The sequence below is a fragment of the Pundamilia nyererei genome, unplaced genomic scaffold (assembly GCF_000239375.1).
Source record: "Pundamilia nyererei isolate P.nyererei 1_Seehausen unplaced genomic scaffold, PunNye1.0 scaffold00251, whole genome shotgun sequence".
Classification (NCBI taxonomy): domain Eukaryota; kingdom Metazoa; phylum Chordata; class Actinopteri; order Cichliformes; family Cichlidae; genus Pundamilia; species Pundamilia nyererei.
Genome location: NW_005187652.1, coordinates 88,627 through 112,507, shown reverse-complemented (window position 1 = coordinate 112,507; position 23,881 = coordinate 88,627). Strand labels below are relative to the sequence as shown.

The window sequence follows — 23,881 nt, the reverse complement described above, 5'->3', positions numbered from 1 at the left end:
TATATATAAGAGAATAAATTGTTAAGGCGACACAGTTTTGCTTTGATTTAGCAGCATGTTGTTATTCAAGTGGTTTGATAGTGTACAAGGCTCCTGTATTTACTCGAGAGTCTCTTTTCAAGCTTTAATGTTCCCCACAATAGAAGCTTTAGGCCAATCACTGGGCTTTTCAATCCAGATAATGAAAGTATTAAAGAGCAAAAATACTTATTATGGAAACCAACGCAACCTGTTGAAATGCATTAGGAATATCCCTTCAGGGAGTGGCGTTTTAGTGTTAGGGGCTTAAAATGGGGTGAACTGCAGGTGGGGGGCATCTACTTTCAAGTTCTGATAGCTTTTTTCTACCTTTTAAAAATTGGGGCCTGCAGCTGTTTTAACCTTGTGTGGAACAGTGCTTGTGATGAACTGAACTTACCACATAATTGCACCAACGAGCCTCATAACAATCTCATTGAGTACGTTGAAAAACTCCAACATTAGCTTGGCCTTTTCGCCCATTTTCCCCATAATAACTCCAAAAGCAACAAAGAATCCAATTAAACCTGTAAGACACGGAATATGATAATTTAGTATAAATTAATAGAAAGCTAATCATTTTACTTGCTCGGAGGAAGAATTATTCAGACATATTACTAGACAGCAAAGCAACATTCTGCTATGTACAATACCTAATTTTTGAATATATAAAGTACATTTGTATGTATTGTAGACTAAATCTAAAGTGACAGGCAACCAATCATTCATTTTAAGTACTGTACAGAATGAAAGGCTGTCCTAGGTGTTGGGAATGTTCAAAATACCAAACTAGAGTATTTAGTTATAGCAAACTAAATGCAAACTAAATACAAATTAAAGTGTGTAAAGAAAATTCAGCCAATGTAAAGTTATAAGTCTTTCCTAAGTTGGTAATAATGTTAATAAACATGAGCACAATGGAGAGGGAGACACCCTACATCAGGCGCCCCTGGTGAGGAGCTCAAAAATCTGTGTTTGCAGACACAGATGCCAATCGATGCCTTTGTGTTATCTGAATGTTTCCCTTTGATGATGGAACTTTTTTTTAAAACAGAACTTTTGTTTTACATCAGTAACCCTGCTAAGTGATTCCATTTATGCACTGGGCGTGCTTTCAAACCTACCCAGGACATTCATCCCACTCTTGAACTGAAGTGACCTTTTGACTGTGAACTGCGGAGGTGCTCTGGTCCTGTTAGTGGGTACTGGTACTTTGGTGGTTACTGTCTGGATCTGGACAGCAGGCAAAGAAAACAAGAATCAGTTGGAGGAACTGACATGTGAATCACATTTTTGCGGTGGACGAAGACCATCTGTGAAACTCCTACCTGCTGGAAACAGGCCTGCACTAAGTTCTCTGGGAAAAGATTTCGGATGAGATCAAATAAAGCATCCACACTGGACACATCGTCGTTCTTCTTTCCCTGTCCAAGATTGGCCCTAAGCTTGGGGTTCCCGGGATGGATGGCCAGCACCAGGACCACTCCTAGGACAGCCGCAATCACCGTTGTCGACATATAGTACACCATGGCCCTGGTGCCTAGTCGCCCACTGGATTTGGCATCCAAACCAGCTAGTCCTGTTGGCAAAGTATGTTTTACAGGATATAATAATATTTACTCAGAATGACAATAATGAATCAAAATAGGCGCTAAGATGTCATTAAATTAATCTGTTTAAATTAATCGGCTACTGTAACCAAATTGCTAAAGTCCTTCCAATAAGAGCAGCATGTGGCATGTGAGCTCTAAAGTCCACTTTCAGATACATTAGGATAACATACAGATGGGAAATAAATCAAGTGATTTAGAAATATTAAGTATGAAGTCCAGCAAGGAGTCACAGAATGCCATTAGAACAGCTCAGCTGCGCTGTGACAGTCTCAAACTCTGAACTTGCCAATGATTGATGTTTAAATGAGTGCAGTAAAGAGTGCCATCTAGCATGACATGTTTTCATCATAAGATAAAGGTGAGGACTAAGTAACCTTTTACTGATGGATGCGACTGCGGTGGCAAAATCAGGAGGTGTGTAGGAATAAAGGGTTAATGTTCTTACTGTAAAACTGCCATTTAAGTATGAGCAAACTTACAGTGCTTAACAAATTTATTAAACCAAGTATCATAAAACTAAGAAATCACAAATATTTCAGACATCTGTAAAAAACACGTTTAAAACGTAATAATTATATTGCTATTTGTTAGGCAAACAACAAACTGAATTCGTGTTTTTCTACCCGAATTTGAGCCAAACTTCTCTGAGAAGTCTGACATTATCAAGCATAACATTCAACCAATAAAACTAAAGTTTGCTTTTTAGGAATGGAAGTAAATAAATGCATCTTGATATAAAAAAAATAATGATAATAATCATGTGCTTTACTATTTTCTGTATGTTTACTAAAACACTAACATCAACAAACAAATTATTCGATTTTATAATTAAAAATATAATTTGGATTTAAGAGCATGCACACACTGATGGATTAACCATTATAGAAACATAAAAACTCATTTGATTTATTGGTATTGCTAGTTTAAAGCAGCTGTGGCCATAATAAAAGCACCGTATCAGTCTGAGAGAACACATTTTGCAACTAAAACTAAAACTTAGGGAAACATAACTGCTGTAAATAATGATGGGGTGTACAAAAACAGACATTGTGCCACAGAACTGAATCTTTTAACTAGAGACTGATACAGTATCAGTTTGCTAGTATTATTTGCTAATATATTGGTCAGCAATATTTAGTTTTGCTTAAAAGTAATTTGATATCTCATGTTGTAACCTCGGATATTTTTGAAATGAATAAATATAAAGCTATAACACAACTATAAGGCATAAAAAGGTCAAACACAATCCTATATTACAGTCATTCTGCTCAGCTTGTTAAAAAAACACCTGGCTCACAGGGAACTTACTGTAACTGTGTCTCTATGCTTCACACCAATGCGACTTTCAGCTCTATTTTTTTCTTTGCACAGTAACAGACTGTGGCTCATGCATTCACTAAAAATAGATCCCAGTGTAGAAAAACAGTAACACCTGTGTACTTGTGCAGTATGAAATCAACAAAATCTGTTCTGTGGCTCTTTTTCCTCCCACTGCTCCCCCCCCCCCTTTTTTTTCTTCTTCTTCTTCTTTTTTTTCTTTTGCCAAAATGTAAAAAAAGCAATTTTAAGATCATTTTTTCCCCAGTTTACCAGGAAAAAAAATACACCCACTCTCACATCTCTGCTGTTGCGACTCAACTCCAAGGTAACAAGTAGCACCGTTGACCTCATTTCACGACAGTTGTCAGCAAATTCAGCAGAACATCGTATGTTCGAGTTACTGTGCCTCACCCACCTGTGACCAGACTGGAAACAACAAGAGGCAAAATAAGCATCTTCAGCATCCTCATTAGGATCTCTCCAGGAAAAGCAATGATCATTATAACATCAGGAGGGAGAGGTGATATGTGCCGCAGAAGCATTCCGGAGATGGAACCCAGAAACACACCTGAGACAACAAATAAAAAAGAAAAAAATCAAACACAGAGCCAGTCATTTGTTTAACATCACCTGTCCTCCCACAGTCACTGTGTCATAGTATTACTTGTAGAAAGGTGATAAAGTGTGACAAAGTGTGAAAAATCAGACTTAATAAGGTTGCTTATTTTTCACCTTACAGCAGCTAATAAAGTAATGACACCAAAAATGTTATCACCTTGACTTCAGTCTAAATATTTTTCCAGTTACCGTACATCTGTAAAAGGTTTGCAGGGAAAAAGCTCCAAAGGATGACATAAAAGTTACTGAAGCTTGTAAACTATTCTTCTTATACACTGAAATTACGTTTCAAAGTTAGTTCCTACTTTAGCGTTTTGCACGGCAGTCTAAATGCAATACAACCTAGGCTGTCATGGCTGCCTGCTAGTTTAACATCAAGAAAGAAGCTGTGAACATTTATGCATTTAAATGGCACTCAGGAGCACACAGTGAGAGCACTGATAGAGCAAGAATTAAAAAGGGAAAAAAGTATTGGCTGCTTTTTTTACATTGAGTGGAGGGGATTTTTTTCCCTCTTTTTCCCCAAAGGTGATTTTCTTCTAGAAATGCAGTAAAGGTCAACTGCAGCTGCTTCACTGGTCGGAGCCAGGTGTTGCCATTCTCCCCTGACTGCGTAACCTCGGGGCACACGATGAGAAACACCTGCCTCTTATCTGCTCTAACAGCTGATCAGATGTGGGATCAACAACAGGAGGTTCCATTGAATAGAATTTTATTTATTTATTTAATAGGAAAGGTATTGATTTGTTTAGTTGGATTTTGTACTAAGAAGGTCAATAGACTCTGTGTACTTTAATGGGGACTTCTGCTAATCAGAAAATATCTGTGAATGACGTTAACATGGCACCGTGCTTGCGGCGTCTCTTGTTTGTTTAGTTGTTTTTCAATATTTTCTTTTTGGCTAAATTTTCCTTTACAGATAGTTCTCAAAAAGTGCACAGTACAGTCTACGATAGTTCCATTTACACAACACAAAGCTTTTGCAGCATGAGGAGAACAGTGATGGCTATGACAGTCGAAATATCCTATAGCTTTTTTTTTTTTTAATATTCTTCCATCAAGCACCAAAACATTGGTCTCATAAGAAAATGGAAGGAAGAAGTTCCTTCTGTACTCTCTGGGCAGCGTTTGGCAGTTGACACACAGTGATGGATTGGTATGTCGACATACCTTGCATGATGATCCAGATGAATCTAAGTTTGTGTAAATACCATCATGATGATTACACTACCTATATATATTTTAATAAGTTCCCTGTCATAGAAGAGCCCAATAAAACAGACTGGAAAAAAAAAGATCTGATAACATTTTATTAACCTGGCATCATACCTTACAGGATGTGCAGCTTTATTTGCTTTTATTTATTTATTTATTTATTTATTTGTTTATTTATTTATAGGGTCACTTCACAGGCTATAACAACTGCTGGAAACTCAATCTTCATTGCAGATTTCTATCGTTGCCCTCCTGCTGACAACACCTGCACTTTTCCATCTGCACTTGGAAACCTGCCGTTCATCTAGAACACAATTTCTCTCACTCTGTTTTAAAATCACCCATGAAGCATGTATCCAATAGAGACAGTTACAGTGTTTTTTCACATCTGTAAGCTAAAGGTCTTGGACAGCCTAAAACTGCACAGTGTAAATGTAACCATGAATAAAAGCATATTGTGGAGGAATGAATGTAAATAAATAACTTACCAAGGATGGTGAGAGTGAGAACCATGTTCTTCATAATCTTATCACAGAGGGTTCCACATGGATTCTCAGGTGGGTCTACCCCTGGTCCCAGATGGCTCTCATCCATCCTGACCTCAACTTGCTTCTGCATTTTGTTGGCACTGGAACAGGTAGAGAAGGAAGATGTTATAATAATAATTGAGAGCCATCACGACATCTCCGCCACACTACTATGTTTTTAGTGTAAAGTGCTTAGTAAACAAAACTGCATTGATTTGTAGCTAAGAGAACACATAATCAATGTTTAGATTGCACTCAGAAAAATTGTAATTACAGCTGAAATGCAGGAACACTCAAGTGCGATGTCCGCACGTGTTAATGCAATCTCACATACTGAAAATATATAAAAACAGTAGTGTGTGAATAGATGAGAAGGCACGAAATGTCCTTGGGCAGGTTAGTTGAAAGCCACTTAAAGATAATGCTGTTGTCACTGTACTAGCAACTAGTGCTAATGCAGTAACGGTCAGCATAGATGACGATGGGCTCTATGAATCTCACTGTCCCCCCACATCCAGTAGCTCCTCATTGCAATTGATTGACACCGTAGAGGGGGCTCATGCCCATCTACTGTATACACTCAAGTTTCAACAGCCAAAGGAAGTTGCAGTTAGAAGAAGTAACATGAATACAACCCAGTGTGTTGCAGGTTCAAAATCTGCGAGGAAAAGATGGCAAAATAAGGAAGAAATTGTGCTTGTAATTGATACTACACTTCTGGACAAAAGCACTGGGTCACCGACACACTACACCCACAGGAGTTGCTCAGTCATGGAAACGCATACCAGAAAGCACCTGATGCATGGTTTTTATGCTGATGCTAAAACCACAGGAGGATTTATTAGTCTGCATTCAATGAGTCACCAGAGCTGTGGCGACTTCACTGTCCACTATGTAACTCCGCACTCTGTGTGTTCTCCTGCTTTGCAGTAAGACCACTCACAGTTAACAGAGAGTATCTGGCAGGGAAGACATTTCACAAACTGACAGTTTGCAATGGTAGCATCCTCTTATGGTAACTCACTCAAATTCAGTGAGCTCTTTAAAATGACTCATGCTTTTATAAAATTTGTAAGGGCAGACAACATGGCAAGAGGGTTGGTTTCATCAAATGGTAGCAAGAAGACTGAAAACACCTGAATTCAAGGACTAAGCCCAAGGGTGACCCAGTATTTTTGTCCATAGAGAGTATGCTGAAATACTAGCTGTTAAGAGAACAGATGGCTGGATGGATTGATGCTTCTATGCTTCTGACATGTTTCTTGGTTCGCCTCTGCTGATCAGTCTCTTGTCTCCAGGAGCTTTTCTATGTGGAGTATGAATGTGCTCCCTGTGGCTGTGTGGGAATATTCTAGTTTCCTTTCACAGTTGGAAGACATACATACTGAGTTAAATGGTGATGCTGTTCTGGGTAAAATACTACCTCTATATTTAATTTAAACAGAGAGCAATGCTCTGTTTAAATATATGAGTAACTTTGACTTGAGGTTTAAAGGTGTTTGAGTGGTCAGCAAGTCTAGAAAAGAGCAAGTGGCTAGCTAAGTGCTGGAGTTTTCTGCAGCTATTGTATAAAAATACAAAATGTATATATTTGCTTCACTGATTCATTTTTAGTTTTGAGGATATTTTCTTGGACATGGTGCTTTGTGTTAATTTCAGATAATGAGCTCATCCATCTGACTATGTACTTCTTTATTTTACTACCTTTTGATGCCTCTGAAGCAACAAGTATCTCAGGTTTGTTGTGGTCTGGAGTAAAGCCTCTTTGACTTAAAGATCAACTCTCAGCTGTACAGCCTTTAAATCCTGTAGAGCACAGACGTACACAGTTATGCAACAGCGCGTGCCTGTGTCATTTGGGCAACCATGACCTTGATGACACGAACAACTGGAATGATGTTTTAAAACAATAAACTCCAGAAAAATCCCTTTTCACCTACTAGTTAAAGTATTTTAAATATCCTGCAGATGAAAATTCACGGGTAACAGGTAAGACAAAGCTTCAGTAATGTGTCATATATGTATATCTGCTAAATCAATAGCATATTTGATGATTCATTATTTAAAAAAAACCCTTCTGTCTAAGACATGTAAGTGGGCAGGGAACATGCAAGGTAAGGACAGAACAACTGCCAAGTCAATCATGCCTGTCTGATACACTGTGCTCTGGCATTAATGACATGTAAGCCTTTTAAAGAGGATAAATTTAGCACTTCAGGCATTCAAGTGATTGAGTTATGCAACAGACAAGGGCTTCCCAGGAAAAGTCAAAGTGTCACCACTACCTACCTAAAACTGTTATGCATGCATGTGAATGCTAACTTAATTTATAGTTTGGTATTCAAAGCGAATTTCTTCTTTTCTGCAGAAGGAGAAAATCAAAAGCACTGGACAAATAATTGGATGTGAAAAATGAGTAAGCAGGGTTGGACAGTGACCTCACAAGTGAAAGGTCTTCTGGAAAGTGCAGGCTAGGTAATAATTTTATGCTTTTACCATTAAAAGAAACACACCCCTTCAATGTGAGGTTGATTCAGAGCGAACTGAAGAATAGAACAGCAACAATGAAAAACAACGTTATCTACTAAAACATCACCAAGGACAGCAGGTCTACTGTAGCTGTACAACAGACAAAAGATTGTCCTTATAGCTTTTGTTTCTTAAATGCACTTACTGTATAATGCATCAAGCCCGTGCATAAAGTTGCATGATCCTTTGGAAAGTTTCACAAAAATTGCTAAAAAACATATGAAAAAGTATTTTGAAGACACACCGTTCACTGCCGTTACTCATCTCATGAACTACCACCACATCACTACATCCTGCGAATTGTGCTTACCAGTTGGTTTGTATGCTGCTTGAAGTTGGAATTGTACTTGTAGAGAGGCACTACACAACTACTGACTTCAGTGAAAAAATTAACAAAATCATGGCTCATGCATTGGTAAATCCTCCAATCAAAGCCCCCCCAAAAGTATGTTTTTCTCCCTTCACACAAAAGCACCTTCAGTGCTTAAAATTCTGCAAATGACTTCCTCTTTAGCAATTGATGTACATCCACAATCACAGATGCCCGTTCATTCAGCTGCAGGAAGGTGCATAAAGGTGACTAACCTGGAGGTCTGACAGAAGCCTCCCAGACAGGAGGGGTGGAGTCACCTTGCTAAGATTAGCCAGAGAGTGGAAATCCTCGTCGCCATCTTTATTTTGTCCCTTCTATTTTTGCGTTTTTTTTGTTTTTGTTTACTTTGTATTTGAGACAGAAAGGTTGCATGTATAGATCCTTGGGGCAATGCAAATATGCAAAGTCTATTCGAGAGTATATAATTAATACTTTCAAATTCAGGGGCTGCACAAATACCATTCTGTACAACCCATTTTACTCATAATGACAGTACTGTAGATTTCATCATTCAAAGCCTGCTTTTCATGGCTGACACCTTTCATAATAGGAGTACTTCACAAGCTCTATTAACCAGTTTTTTAAATGTAAATGTACATTTTGGTGGAGATTAGGTAAAATCATAAGCATGGCCGTTTTACATAAGCAGTGCTGCTACCGTCTTTTCCCCTTGAAATTTTCAGCTTCATATGGCTCATGCTGCTATGTATTTATATCAGGTGCTGCATTTAATAATGGCTAATCAAATGTGGCCCGCTTATTAGTACTGCCTTATGGCTTGTTGCAAACTGATTTATTTGTAACATGATTTTGCTTGAATGTTAATCGCATGCTTCATTAGTACATTTGTTCAATTAATTGAAGGGTTTATGTCAAATTCTCAATTAATATTAAGCAAGAAGTTTAGAGTAAACAAAAACTTTCAAATTAGTCAGCAAAAAAGCTTGAAGGAGAAGTCATTTAGCAGAATAACGCTGGTTTATTAGAGCATAACGGAAAAACTGATTGCAGCTTTCGTGTTATTTTCATTTTGGAATATTTAATCAGACACAAATTAACACTCGTGTTTGAGTAAGATTTTGTGTCTCTCGTCAATTTTAAAGGCAGTTTTAGCATGCAGGGAGCGTCTGTCGGAGTCACAGCTTAAAAACAACAAGACTGAGATGATTGTATGACTTTGTTGAAGGAAAAAGTAAATCAAAGTAAATTAAACCCTATATATGTCTGTTATAATCCAAAAACATAACACTGAATGTTTCTCTAATTCTACCGTGTTTAAATCAAGCAAACTTAGCATAGCAACAGCAGCAGCAGGTTATGCGTTTATTTGAGGTATCTGCAGAAGCTCGTGTGTTTAACACAGCTTCGACATTGATTGGCCCCAGTCTGATTGTTCTCTTGCTGAAAGTTCTTTTGGTCTAACAGGGTGACATGAACATGTTACATGCACTCATTGGTAGCAGGACTCCAGCCTTTATTTTAACAAATTAAAAAGAAAGATAGAACAAAAGTGTTGGAGTGATTGACTTTAGGTGGAAAAGATGATTACAGAGATGTGCATGATATCAGAGGAGCATTTTAACAACTTTGATAGTCGTCACACTGGCGAGAATCAAAGGAGATTTTTATTCAAAGGCTACATAGCTGTTCTAAGAAGTTGGCCTATTTTCCGCGCAGTTTGCAGAGTTGCTGGTTATAAGACAGAGTGAGGATTCCAATTATGGAGCTGCTCTCAGAGCATGAGCCAGGAGAAGAGATGGAGTCAGAGCACATGGCAAAGCATTTGTTCGTGCAACTCCGGACCTAGCCCCGCCTTTTTCTCCTCTCAGCAACAAGCCCGCCTCATGCCGCAACACCTGACAACACAAGCCACGCTTAGACTGCAGGTGTCTATAATTAACTAATCTGTCCTGAGCCGCCCTAATCCAGTGCACATACACACCGAAATGGATCAGGCACACTTGGAGAGCAAGTCTTAAGCTGTCATAGAATAAATTTCATAAAATCATTAAGATATCTTCTTTGAATTCCACAGCTAGATGGTAATATTATCAGATTTAGGAAAAATAATAATAGTAACACTCACTAATTGTAAAAAAGAGCAAGCTAAGAACACCAAGCCCCACCCTTATCACAACTACTACTGCCCCTTCCAATCTACACAAATACCAGCCATTCTTACATTTGCAATCACTCCTGACTGCAGTTTGCAGTGCAGACGCTGAATTTCACCGCAAATAACCACAAGTCTGATTTTATTTTTAATTGTAATATTTGGTTTTGCAATTTAATGACATGCACGTTAAAATTCAAGCAATTCCAAGTGTCTACTTTTTGCATTCAGATGTGCAAACTATATCTGTGCTGACCTCAGCTATCTAAAGACAAATTCAGTAAACCAAATGGCCATTTTATAATTGAATAAATGTTTAACTGAACAACTTATTGTTTGATGAGCAATAACATCAAGTGCGTAAAATTTAGAACAGCTGTTTCTTTTAATCTGATGAAAATAAAGCAATAGAATGGTGTGCACAGCTTGTAAGAGAATTACTACCAAATGGTTTCATTATTGGTTTAATGTTCATTAGTTAATCAGGTAGCTATTGTGCATATAACTGAAGAGGATAAATCAAAGCCCAGGAACTGTGGGTTAGGGTTTAACGGTAATTGTTGTTGTCGCTAATGGGCCAGAGAACGAATGGCACAATGAGCTTTGGAGTATTTATATTCAGTTGCAAATGTGCAACACAAGATGCATGAATGCTCTTTTTATGTTTTTTTCTGGAGTCTGCATGGAACATGCAGGCTTAGGTGGTGAATTGAAGTTTAAGGTCCGAGCAGAACACCAAGTTGGTTCATCATCAAGTGATGAAGTGTGAGATCGTGGGTATATACTTTGTCATGGATCCCAATTTCACTGTTCGGTCAGGCTAACAGTAGCAGATCTGATCAAAAAGTAGACAATTACATCAGCAAACAGTCTGTATTTATCTATTTTTCACCCCAATCACTTTTAAAGTTTGGTTGAATGAGTATTATGGATAAAGCATGGTGGCAGCACGGTGGCTGGTGGTTGCAGCGATTAGCACTGTTGCCTCAAAGCAAGAAGGTCCTGAGGTCAACTCCACCACCTGGCCAGGGTGTTTTTGTGTAGAGCTTGCATGTTCTCCCCATGTTTGTGTGGTCCTCTCTGAGTAATTAACTCCCACAGTCCAAAGACATGCAGTTAGTGGCATTAGCTTAATCGAGGATTCTAAACATGCCCATAGGTGTGAATGGCTGTCTATCTTTCTGGGTTAGCCCTGCGTCAGATTGGTGACCTGTCCAGGGTGTACCCCACCTCTCACCCTATAGTAACTGGGATAGGCTCCTGCCTCCCTGCGACCCTGATGAGGATGGGTGGATGCGAATAAAGTATGCTTTTAACTAAAACCAAAGTCATTGCTACACAACTTATAATAGGACCCCTGCTAGTATGTTCTCATATTTACGGGACATATTTTAAGCAAATTAAGAAAGGAGGAATAATTGCCTCTTTTTTTCTTTGTAAATGCTACAAGGTCAAAGGAATACAACTTTACTGTAGTGCTTATTTCTACAAAACACACATTAAGTGAAAATGAGTAATTTCAGTAGGATTTTTTTTCTTTTTTCTTCTTGGAAGAAAATAAAGTCCTGCACAAATAGCGAAAGACTAAATGTCTCATCGATGCAGATGGCATTTTTACTGAATCACATTGCAATGTCCGAGATAGATATGCAGAATCTGTTCTATTCAGAGAGTCAGAGGAATACTAAATCAAAGCACTTTATTTCTTTTATGCACCAAGAAGAAGTAATGAAGTAAGTTATGTTTTTTATTTGTCCTTTGAATTTTCCTTTACTATTGTGTATGGTTTTGCCTTGACCACTCATTTGTATTCTGAGCATTTTCAAACTAATAACACACACAAAACAGTCACCACGGTGTTCTGAAAAATAGCTTTGACACTTCAAAGATATTACAGCAGCACGAGACTTTAGTGTATAGACACCGCCAATCAGTCACGTCTGCTCACATCCTGCAAATACTTTTATCAAGAGATTCTGTGTAGAGAGCAAACCAGAGATAGTCTATGCAAAATGTTCACTTAATATCGCAAAACATGACATCTGAGAAATCCATCTTGTTTAAAATATGTGTTGTAAATAAATAAATAAATAAAAATAATAACTTAAATCAGTTCATGATAGTTTACTACTGTAACATCCTCAATTGTAAGTCATGACTGATGGACTTGATGATTTATTTATTATTTGTTGTTTTTTTTAACAAAGACATGTATATGCCTTCAAACTGCAACAAGCTAAATGTCATATAGAGTGAGTGTTGTCACTGGCTAACAGCAGCCCATCATGCTTTGCATAAGTATGGATTGCAATCATGATGTACCACTACGACTGATGATCATATTTCAGTGATGATTTTAATGACACGTGTCTCGTAAGAGCAGGATTTCAGTTGGATCCGAGCCAGGGCTTTACTCCAGCTCCTGATTATGAGAGTTAATTGCTCTTACTTATGCAGGAGATGTACAATTAAAACATTTCAGATCGGATAAGGGGCTCTTGACTGGCTCTGCCATCATGCTCTCCACTTCAGAATGAGAAGCAGAGGAGGAAATGCTGTTTCTACTCAGACTCGTTTCACAAAGTCCACTTTTCCCTCATCGCACAAACTCAGGCAAAATAAAGCTAAATTATGCACATGCGCTTCTTTCCTGTTCTACCAGGCGTTGGACAAGAAGACTGATATTCTTTTTTTTTGTCACTTTGCATTCAGATGCTGAAAGTGTGTAGTCTGGCACTAGATGCAACTGGCACTGATAATAAACAACCCATTCATTAGCTCCAAAATCATAAGCATACCATGTGTCAGGTTTTGTTTTGTTCTTTTTTTTTAATAAGGAGGCATCATGAATTTAGGAGCTGATGAAAATGACTTACACCTCTTCCCACGCTGCACCGGTGTCACGTGTTTTATAGACAGTGATGACATTTTCAGTATCGCATCTGGTCTTTTAAAATCATTTCAACATCTGCTACCAACTGCACAACTGAAGCTCACTTATAGAAAACTGGGGAAAAAAATCTAAAATGAGTGTTTGCATCTGTAAATTATAGTATGGCACATGTCAAAGTTCCTCTTGGTGCTTTTCAGCCTTCCTGTACTCTCTGTGCCTACTGAGAGTAATTGCACTTTTAAAGGTTAACAGTTTCCCTTATGCCTGGGGTCCTGAATAGACAAATGGAAGAGTTGGAATTTTAAGCCACCAAAAAGATTTTAACTAGGCGAAAGACTTAGAGGAGGTATTGATTTAATTGTAGAGTAGAGAAGGTAATTCTACCCATTTATGAAATGATTAAAAACAGATTATTGTTTCATAACCAGCTCGCTTTTCTTTGCTATTGTTTTTTAGTAAGTCAGTAACTTCTGCAGATGCTCATCCGAAGCATCCCCATATCGTAGCAAAGAAATGAGAGATGAAGCTCTGATCCTTTTGCATCTGTGGAACTTTAGTTAGGTTTAAATATACAGTAGCTGAGCGTCACCTACAGGAAAAAGATGATGAAGTTCTCAGTGATTATAATAATACTACTTGGTATCAAAGGCTACTTAAATCTTTCTTGAAAATTTCACACACAGCGTTAAGAAACAGGAAGTCGCTACTCTGAATGGTTTTAATAATATAGAGTGTTTTGCAATCTGCTTCAGCTCGAATGTGCTTGGACATGTAGTCCCAGACAGGAAATCCCTGACAGTTGTATCTTCAGCTTGATCTTTTACCTGTAAATGTCATGGCATTTACAAGGGCTGCCAGCCAATGGAGAGTCCTTTAATAATACTAAAACAAATGAATATTTAAAACTAATAGAAACTAATGTATAACAGCCATCGAAACTACTGAAGCCACCCTGGACAGGTTTGGCAGTCAGTCACAGGGCTGATTTATAGAGACAGACAGCCATTCATGCTCACATTTAGACCTACCTTTACAATTTAAAGCTGCCAGCCAGACTTCCATGTCTTTTAACTATGCCAGAAAACTAGAAGAAACTGGATAAAACCAAACCCAGGACAGGGGGACATTTTAAGCTGCATATATGAAGGCTCCAGTCTGCCAGGACCCAACATAAATGGGCACTGTGTGCAGAATTTAAGGTATTTGCATGACTGCGTCCAAGTCTTCTGTTGCACCAGTTGGAGGATTTTTATGTATTTCAGCGTATTTTCATATTTAATCAAATACTGCCACTTTGTTAAAGGCACTGGCATCTCAGAGATGTGCCCAAGATATTTCAGCATATTCTGCGTAGGCGTTGGTGCAGTAAACCAGGTCTTGGCAATAGTGAGATGGGTCTGACTCCAAACTCATCACATTTGGATGCTTGTTGAGCAACCCCTGGCATCATGTTTAAACACACTTTGTGGCCTTAAGTGCAGAAGAAAAAGGGCACATTTAAACCTAAACCACTAGAATTTTCTTAAACTTAACCTGAATGAAGAACAGTTTAGTTAAAGCTGTAACAGCAGCAGCCACATTTCCCTCCCTCCAATGGTAATATACTAAAAAAAAAAGTTGATAAATATTTTAAACCAGACTATTCTACAGCACTTTTGATCAGGGCCCACTACTGCTTCGTCACCCTTATTAGCTTACACTCCCTGACAGAAGAATTTAAAAAAACACTTTTTTAAAATTAAACTAAAAATAGAAGTGGGATTTGCAGTGTAGCCCTTTGGGATATCCTTCTGAATGTCATCCCCTTGCAGCCCTGTCTCCAGTTGAAGAATGTGGTGGGAGTCAATCGCACAGAGCAACAAATCTTTAATAATGCACAGTTGGCCAAAAGCAAGCAGTTTTGCATTCCTCTAAGAAACTGTCAGCTACATAAAATGCATTATGATTTGTTCCTCTCTTCAGATGTGAGATGTAAGTGATTCATTTTGTCTTTTAAAAGGATATTTGTTTGTGGCTTAATTCAAGTCTTTGTGGATGGATGATTTTCACTGGCTAGGCACTTTGTCAGTATCCACTGCTGACCTACAACAAACAATTGCCCTAAGAGCAGATGTGGGAATACAACCAAGCACCAAACATTACATTTAAAGTATACCTAGGACTCTGTCACAGCACTAAAAAAAAAAAAAAGTTTGCAGATTTTTCTTGCCAAATAGTTACAGACAGCTTACCTCACTGTGACCAAAAAAGAACTTTTCCTGACCTTGAGTGGACTCCATATGTAGTGACTTGTACACAAACCTGCTTTCCAGTTATATGCCTATGAAAATTTCCTGTAAAACAAAGGAGGGTGTTGTTATTCACCTCTCCTCTTCCTTAGATGTAAAGTGCTCACCTGTGGAAGTCTTCTCCTTGATACATTTATCGCCTTTCCTGCTCAGCTTCCTTGTAAATTTCTTTAAAACTGAAGCAGCATCAAGATTCTTTGGAGAAAAGGTAGCTGCTTCAGCGGGATCCACCTACTCTAAGGTATGGAAATCCAAGCAAGCTAAACAAACACCCTGCACATGCACAGTGAGCGCACTGATGCACGCACAGAGGGCTGTGGATTTGAGATTAGAGGTCAGTACCTCCTCTCAGGTGTGGCTGTGGTGTTCTCTCTTCTAAAGAGTAACAGAAGAGCAGACTTTCCACCCATTTTTAGCCTCATGACATCATACAGTAAAATGGAAACCTTGGGAGACCTGTGACATTGCAAAACTCAAGGTTTCCAGTTAAATGTAAATAATAAGAGAAGGGGCTATGAGTGCATTTGCAATATTTGTTGTTGAGTAGGGTGGGTTTCTCGACAATTTCTGAATGAGCAGTAGATTCTTTTATGCGTTACTGTCTAAGGCATTATAAATAAGAATATTGCATTTTCTCTGGTATCTCAAGATCAGAACTGCAACCATAAATAAGATGGCCAGCAGTTGCTTTAATTCTTGCAGTTCTCCCTGTAAGTTGCAGAGACCAACTACTGTGCTGCTCACTGTTTAATTGGCCAGCCTGAAAGGTGTCCTGCACAAAGCTGTAGAGAGCACAGCGGATGTCTGTGTCTCAGGAGTAAGAGCTAAGTTTAGCAAATCCTCTCAGTGTGTTTCTCAATGACAGCACATGTTGGACGGTCTTGCAGAGAAACTCACGAATGCATAACCTTACATGCCAACATGCTGCAGACACACAGGCACTGCTCATAGCGTATGTGCTGTGACAGATACATGCGCACACAGTGTGCTTCTATGCATCTGGACACATGCACAGATTGTAAATAAGTGCAAATTCAGGGAATTGTTTCTCAGTGTATTTTCAAGTACTGATAATGATGACGTTACTAAATTTCAGCTACGAAAAAAAAGCAAACAAACGCCTATTTGCACAGCTACACTCATCTTTAAGATGGTCAGAGGTATTGAGCCTTAAGTTGGCAGAGATTCAGTAACTTGTCAAACTTTACTTGGGTGAAGAGAGCGAACAACAGGGTGGAGATTGTAACTGGGCTCTTTTGCTTTGAGAGACGTATTGAAGTAGCTCTTATTTCAAACTCCTGATTTGTGACGGTCAAGTCCATTTGAGTTTTGAGACAGACTCTAGAGTTTGATCGAGAGAAACATTTTCTTAAAATGATCTGTGAATTACAAAAAATAATAATAATAGCAATTTCTTTTTTGTCAGTGATAATGCCAATAGCATGATTATACGCTACACTATAACCAAAGGCGCCAATATTCTTACCTGTGACAGTCAAATAATACTATTTAAACATCAGAAAGTATCTTAACCCTCTCTGCCTCTGGTATCAACACAGCCTGAAGGTATGCCTTTTGTCATGTCTCCCAAGTACATCATTCTATTATTCAATTTTTTATGCCTGCCAGTGGAGCTGGGCGATATGACCAAAAATATTTATCACGATATACATTTGAAAATTTGCAATAACGATATAACTGACGATATAATTGACACTAGACAAAACACTTTACAACTCCACAACTTTATTAGTGCAAAAAAAAAACCCATCAATGTATTTTCACTTAAACAAGCAGCTGTTTTTTAAGTGCATTAAAGTTATATAAAAAGTTTACAGTGCAAATGCAAATTCCTTGCTGACAGTTTAACCAAAAGGCATTTCCAGTGGAAATTGGCCGACATATCCTCAGCATAACCACGTATAATATCCACAAAACTTAAAAAGAGGTTATACACACGTAATACGGTAATACTATGTTGAAGCACAGTACGTATCACTCCGCAGAGGCTCCTGCCTACGATAGCCGTAATGCTCCGACAATCCATCAAGTGGTGCGGGTTCCTAGCTTAGCAAAGTCGTACTAAAACATTTGACAGATTTCCGTGCGCCGTGTACGACATAAAATTATTTCGAGGTCAGTAAACACAACCAGAATTCATACATAAGGCACACGGGATTATAAGGGGCACTGTCGATTTTCAGAAAAATCAAAGGATTGATTTTAAGTGTGCCGTATTTTCCAAAAACCACAATAATAACGACGGCCCGCTAGCATGCTCTACCAAAAGTAGTGCTTTGTTGTTTATCTGACAGACGAAAGCCAAACCAGTTCCACACCACTGAAGTTTTACAAACCAATTGTGGTTCATCTGTTTCATTCAACGATTCGCTTTCTCCCTTCTTGTTCTCCGTCATCACCATGCTTTTTCCGCCATGTGCATATGAAAACAAAGGCCCTGCGCATTTTACCCATATTCTATCGTGATATTTTATTTTCTTATTGTTGCCCAACATTATACTGGTATTACCGTGAACGGTATGATATGGCCCAGTCCTAGCTGCCAGTCAGTTTGTTCCTGATAAGTTAATATAGGCTAACTATTTCATTTGCAATTGAAATAATTCTAAAGTACTTTATAATGACTGAAACAATGTGCAATAAAAATAATAATAATAAAATAATGATAATAACAATAACAATAACTTTATTTTTGGAGCAGTGTGTTTGAAAAAGTGCTCATACGTGTCAAAACGTATAAAAACACGAGCATATATCATACACTCCTTCCTGTCACACACTTCCACACATTAGATGTGAAAAACAGCCAAGAATATTGGGTGAAAGATTAAGAAAAACCTAGAAAAAAAAGAGTTATCAGCAAACAAAACACAGATTCAGCCACCTTGATAGGGTAGGAAGGCTCAATCTGTGTGCAGATGCAGCTACAACCTTAAAAATGTGGTGGCCAATGGTTATAAAATAAGAGCATGGAACAGTTAAAAGACCCATATTCAGAGAGGCTGATAGGTGGAATTGGGTCTCAGCAGGTTTACTGTATATTTGTTTGTAATTAATGAAAAATAAAAATGAATTTTGAATTTCACTGGAAGACAGTGATGTTAGTTTTTGTTAGCAGCCTACTTGGTATGTTCTGGACCAGATGAAGATGGGAGGACTGCCAAATGTGAAAAGTAAGTGAAAGTAGTCAAGAAAGCACTGGATGAGCTTTGAGATATGAGATTCAATTTAAATGCTGGTCAAAAGTACTCACAAGGTTCTTTGCAGATGGTTTTTGTGTCAAATTGTGTGATACAATTATTTCAACACAATTCATTTCCTAGTTGTAAATAGATTGTAAATATAACACAATTAAAGTTTACTTGAAATGGCAAAAAGTTAAATGATGCAGAAATACACATTTTTAATGCATATTGTGCAATTTATATTGTAGAAAAGCATGTTACATGTTTCACACAATATACTTTATAAATCAACTAGCTTTACTAAAAAAACAAAACAATAACTGCTTGGAACTAATGTTTTAGATGTCAATAATTACATAACTACACATGTTTTGAGAATAAATAGGTCAACAGTTGTCTGTCTTTTTTATTACAGCAATTTATTCTTAGAAGCATGAGGATGTGTTTTATATGGGAGTGATCGCTGCAGGTGCAAACACATAATAGAGTTCTAACGATCACGTGGTAGTATAGGAAGTAGGTATGCATTAGGTGCTTAAAACCAGTTTAGTTTAGTTTGTTTTGCATAATTAGCAGCACTGAAATATACAGAACTCAGATTTAATTATTAACATTGCTGAAATTCTGCCTTTTATAAGATTGTACCAAAAGCACCTATTTCACATGTTGCTCTATCCAGTCTTGAAAGTTTGCAATTTGTGTGTGAACTGTGTAACTCGGTTGGTTGCAGTTGTTTTTCTCAAAAGATGTTGCTCTCTCTAAACCAAGCAGCTGCCAGCCTGCACTAGAGGCTCGGTGAGTATCCTCGTGACCTGACAAGACAGCCCTTGTGGATGAAAACACAGCTGGCATGGTTGTGATGCCTGGAATAACAATTGGGCAGGCGCTCTGAGGACTGGACGGTTTGCTAATGACACACAATGAATTGTCACTGATCGCTGTGGTATGTGCCCCTCCTTGAGCAAATTCTCTTTCACAATGAGTAACATCAGTCAGCTCAACAAGTTTTGTCAGGCTCAAGGTTGCAGAGTGGCCCAGGTGCCTCGGATTGCTTGGTAAAATCCACCTCGCGGTGTAAGCCTCCTGCGCAGTCACCTCCCCTCCTTGCGTTTTGGGTAGACACACAGGCAACACGCGCTCTCTGATCTTGGCCTTGTCTTTTAGCTTAAGCACAGCCACATCAGAGTCTGGTGAGGAGAAAAAATTTGGATGGACTACTATCTCTGAAACCTGCTGGGGCAGAAAGAGAAGATGAGGGAGAATTGGAAGTTAGACTACTGAGTTGCATGCCAAGTTTTGTTGTTTTTGGAATACACATCAAGATTAGATTATATGCATGCAAGATGTGCAGAACCAACGAAAATATAGCTGCATTCCATGTAAGCTTTAAGTGCATATCAAATATGCACCTTATCCACTTTATACCTTTACAAACAAATATATATCCAAAAAATAACTTCAATTTAATTAAGACTGATTTTTCTTTTTTTTTTATCAACTGTTGTGCTGCAGAATTTATAAGCATTTCTGCACTTTATGACTTACAAAAAAAGAAAAAACTAATGTAAGACCACATATTTATGAGCACTGTTTGGTCATTTTCAGGCCAAATGGTGGCTTCTAGGTTTAATGTGGGGTGAAAGTGAGATGACCATTTGCCATATAACCTGACCTGCAAAGGATTTACTGATATAAAAAGGCATTAATGAATATTTTTTATTTGCATATTACATGCTCATCCATTTAGACTGCATTGTTTAGGCAAGTTTAAACAGTAAAAAGTTGTCATGCATATGGGACTTTACCCTCAGGTGGTGCTGGCTTTTCAACACATCCCTGGGTGTATGGTATTGCTTGCCTATGACAACCTTCACATGTTCAGGCTGAATGTGCTGCTGCTTGTTCTTGTCTACCACACACTGAGCCACCACCAGGACTCTATGCTGGGCGACAAGAGCTCCACTGCAGGCCAGGAACCAGAATGTGGACTCCTCTGAGGCCCCCTGCTGGTCTGTTATGATCCTTCCAGGGGACGTGTAGGTGCTCGCAGTGTGATCAGGTGGTGAGCGGATATAAATGGCTGCGTGCCACGGCCACTGAGCGTCGGAGAGGTTGTGTCTGCTGAAAGCGTCAAATTTGCCACAAACTGTGACATCAGAGAGGACAAAGAACAGAAACGTATTAAATTTTACAGTGCAGATGTGAAAGTGGCTTTAAAATTAGAATCTAGCCCTTAAAAACAGACAGACAGGTAAGAATGATGATCAGTTGACTTCCAGAAATGTCAAAGAATTACTTCAAAATCAAAATAAGTCTGCGTAATTTTTTTCTTAATAAGATGTCACTGTGACCAAGATGATTCATTTAAAAGTGTCGTGACTCGTGTAACTGCAGAAGAGTCACAAAATTGCAATATAAATGTTACAGAATGAATCTAATATCTGCGGTAGGTTGCTTCTGAACTCAAACAGATCATCATTATTTCGTTTTAGTCAAACTACAATCTTTCAGGTGTAAGAGCTAAGTTCACACATCAATTTAGCTTACTTAAGAATATACTTCTGAAATTTGCTAACAACGCTGGAATGTATTGGTCAAGAAGAAAAACAAAGCCAAAAAGTGCAGTTCCTCAAATGACCACTTTAGGTTGGCTTTTTAAAAAACCCACCAAATTCCTACCATTTGTTTTTGGAATCATGTTATGAAGCCTCAAGATGAGCGTTTCCACCATCACCATCTTTGTTGCAAAAAACCTTGATATTATGAGGAAAGGCTAACGGGTAATGTGTGGTTAAAACTGGTTAACTGTATGTAACTAACAGCCTGTCAGATGAGTCTATTCCTCACTTGTAGTCAGTGAAACTAATACTTTTTCTGTACACAGAAGTACAAAAGTACACATTTGTCTTGCATGCAAAAGATCCCTGGTTTGAGACCAGGAGGAGACACAGGCTAACATACTCCTGGTACTGTACCAGCCCAAAACCAGGATAAATCAGATTGTTGCTTCAGGAAGGGCACTCAGCATAAAAGCATGTGCAAAATCAAACATGTGGCTCCACCTGCTTTGGTGACCCTTTGCAGCTAAAAGTATCATCTCCATAAGCACGAGTTAGCTGGTATTTGTGTCTGTGCAATGTACCAATATGGTGTTTTATATTTCTCTGTTTTATAAGAGAGATTTCACTTAACAAGCCAAGCCTAAACTTTTGCTGATCTCACCTGGTGAGCAGGAAACATAGTGCCCACTCCACCTTCCAGTCTTCAGACAGGTGCGTCGAGAGCTTCCTTTGTTTCGATAGAGAGGTGAAGCACACTTGTAGTCGATGCTAGTGTAAACTGGGTGAAAACCTCGAGGTATCTCGGCCAAAGAGGTGTCATCATTTTTCTCTCTGGACAATCCACCGGATGTTAGTGGAATAAAGCCAGCGGACAACAAATCATCCACGCTGTATCCGGATGAGAGGTGAGTCTGATCTGAACGCTGTCTAAAAGAAAGAGATAGTTTGCCTTTAAAGCTCATCTTTTCAGTGTGATAAGCATTGTGAGTTTTTATACATATACATACATCTTGTTTATCTTTTATTTACCCATATACAGATTTGCTTATTCATTGTTTACAAACTGATATTTCCAATATTTTTTGAGCCTCCAAATTCTACCAATGTGCTCCCACTCATGTCCTTTCTTATTTTGTTTTAGAGCTAAATGACATTTCATTTTCAATGTGTGGATTTACTCAATCATAAAACCAAGAAGAGAATAACCTATGTTTGCTTCAAGTTCTACTAGTGCTTAGCATCTGGGACACAATAAGGGGCATAAATGACTTCTTCTTTCACATGCATGCTACATTGCTTTTTTTGAATATGCTGCACTTAAGTGCGCGATTCTGGTCTTTGAAGCACCCATGGCATGAATATGAGCAAAATTCAAAGATGTGTCAGGGCAATATACCAGATAGCTACATAAACTGCTGTCACTGCTATCAAATCAAAGAACAGGGAAGAGGAAAGTCTGTTGGATTGTTCAGTTTTTTTCCTCACAAAGTAAAACCATCACAGCAATTTGTATAATGACAAAGTAACATAAAAAAATCCAAAATAATAACTTTAAGTGTGCAAAACTCATACATACACACATATAACATTACCTTAGCAATAGGTGTGGCTTCACAACACTTTGCCGTACAAGTTCAGAAACTCTGGGTTCTCGACAGACTGTGAAGGTAAATCAAGCAGGTGGCAACAATAAGTAGATGTGTATGTAAATGATTCTGCTTAAAAATATCAGGGACTTAAATACTGTAGTGACAAACACATAAGAATGTCTAATCTTTCTTTATAAACTACCCAGTTTACAATATATTACAATGTAATACTCTATACTCTATTTTTTTTCCTCATGTAACAACGAGGAGGAAAAGCAGCTACAACCTAAATCTTTCTTCCTTTTTTTTTTTGAAAACTATTACCTCTAACACACTTTGGTGACCTGCTACTCCAGGATCCATTAGAGAGACAGGTACTCTGGTGGTTTCCACTTAAAATGTAGGAGGTTTTACAGAAAAACTCAATTGTCTCAGCACCTCCAGCTGAGTCAAGAGCAGGTCTGTGATATCCGTGGAGCAGTTTGGGTGGAGGAGCGCACCGGACCAGGCTTGTTGGACCTGTATGCAGTTGAGACAAAAGAGAGAAAAATGTATTTCCTAACTGTCAATAATAGTGTGCAAACACTATAACAGAACACAACAAGCACCATGGGAGGAGTTAAAACACACAAGAAAAACCTTTTACACATGAGGGAGCAGTGCCACTCCATGTGCCATTAGGTAGACAGGTCCTCTGCTGCATGCCAATCAGCCTGAAAGGTGGCTGGCACCGGTAGTTTACCAATATGAGCTCCTCTTCTGGACCATATACAGGCAGCAGGTATCCATTCACTGGTTTGTCTGGTGCTGCGCATGCTACATTCTTGATGGCTGACACTGTAAAGAAATTTTCTGACTGTGATAAATGAAAGATAACACTGAATAACCAATAAACATAACATTTATAAGGGTGCACATTATTATATTGACATAATATAAACAGCTAAAGTAACTTATATCTATCGATAGATAGTATCTATCTGTGTAAATCTCTTAGACAGACAGACAGACAGACAGA

The 23,881-nt window shown here is 38.4% G+C and overlaps 2 protein-coding genes across 3 annotated transcripts in view; both read right to left on the bottom strand.

The window, feature by feature from the left end:
* Window positions 1-15,790, bottom strand: part of LOC102211357 (excitatory amino acid transporter 2-like) — a 23,822-nt gene extending 8,032 nt beyond the window's left edge. The window contains exons 1-6 of one of the 2 annotated variants that reach the window (XM_005749617.1): window positions 15,615-15,790; window positions 5,273-5,412; window positions 3,367-3,519; window positions 1,347-1,597; window positions 1,143-1,251; window positions 419-545 (exon numbers count right to left, since the gene is read on the bottom strand). In XM_005749617.1, coding sequence (XP_005749674.1) covers window positions 419-545; window positions 1,143-1,251; window positions 1,347-1,597; window positions 3,367-3,519; window positions 5,273-5,412; window positions 15,615-15,640 — 806 coding nt within the window. In that variant the 5' untranslated portion in view covers window positions 15,641-15,790. Of the gene's footprint in view, window positions 1-418; window positions 546-1,142; window positions 1,252-1,346; window positions 1,598-3,366; window positions 3,520-5,272; window positions 5,413-8,150; window positions 8,422-15,614 lie in introns of those variants that run through there. The other variant, XM_013915048.1, reaches the window with a different exon arrangement.
* Window positions 15,791-18,851: 3,061 nt separating this feature from the next.
* The window catches only part of pamr1a (peptidase domain containing associated with muscle regeneration 1a), a 13,610-nt gene continuing 8,580 nt past the window's right edge, over window positions 18,852-23,881 (bottom strand). Inside the window, exons 6-11 of the mRNA XM_005749616.1 lie at window positions 23,503-23,700; window positions 23,188-23,382; window positions 22,867-22,933; window positions 21,936-22,201; window positions 20,519-20,859; window positions 18,852-19,943 (exon numbers count right to left, since the gene is read on the bottom strand). Of these exons, the coding sequence (XP_005749673.1) occupies window positions 19,368-19,943; window positions 20,519-20,859; window positions 21,936-22,201; window positions 22,867-22,933; window positions 23,188-23,382; window positions 23,503-23,700 (1,643 nt within the window). The 3' untranslated portion in view covers window positions 18,852-19,367. The remainder of the gene's footprint in view (window positions 19,944-20,518; window positions 20,860-21,935; window positions 22,202-22,866; window positions 22,934-23,187; window positions 23,383-23,502; window positions 23,701-23,881) is intronic.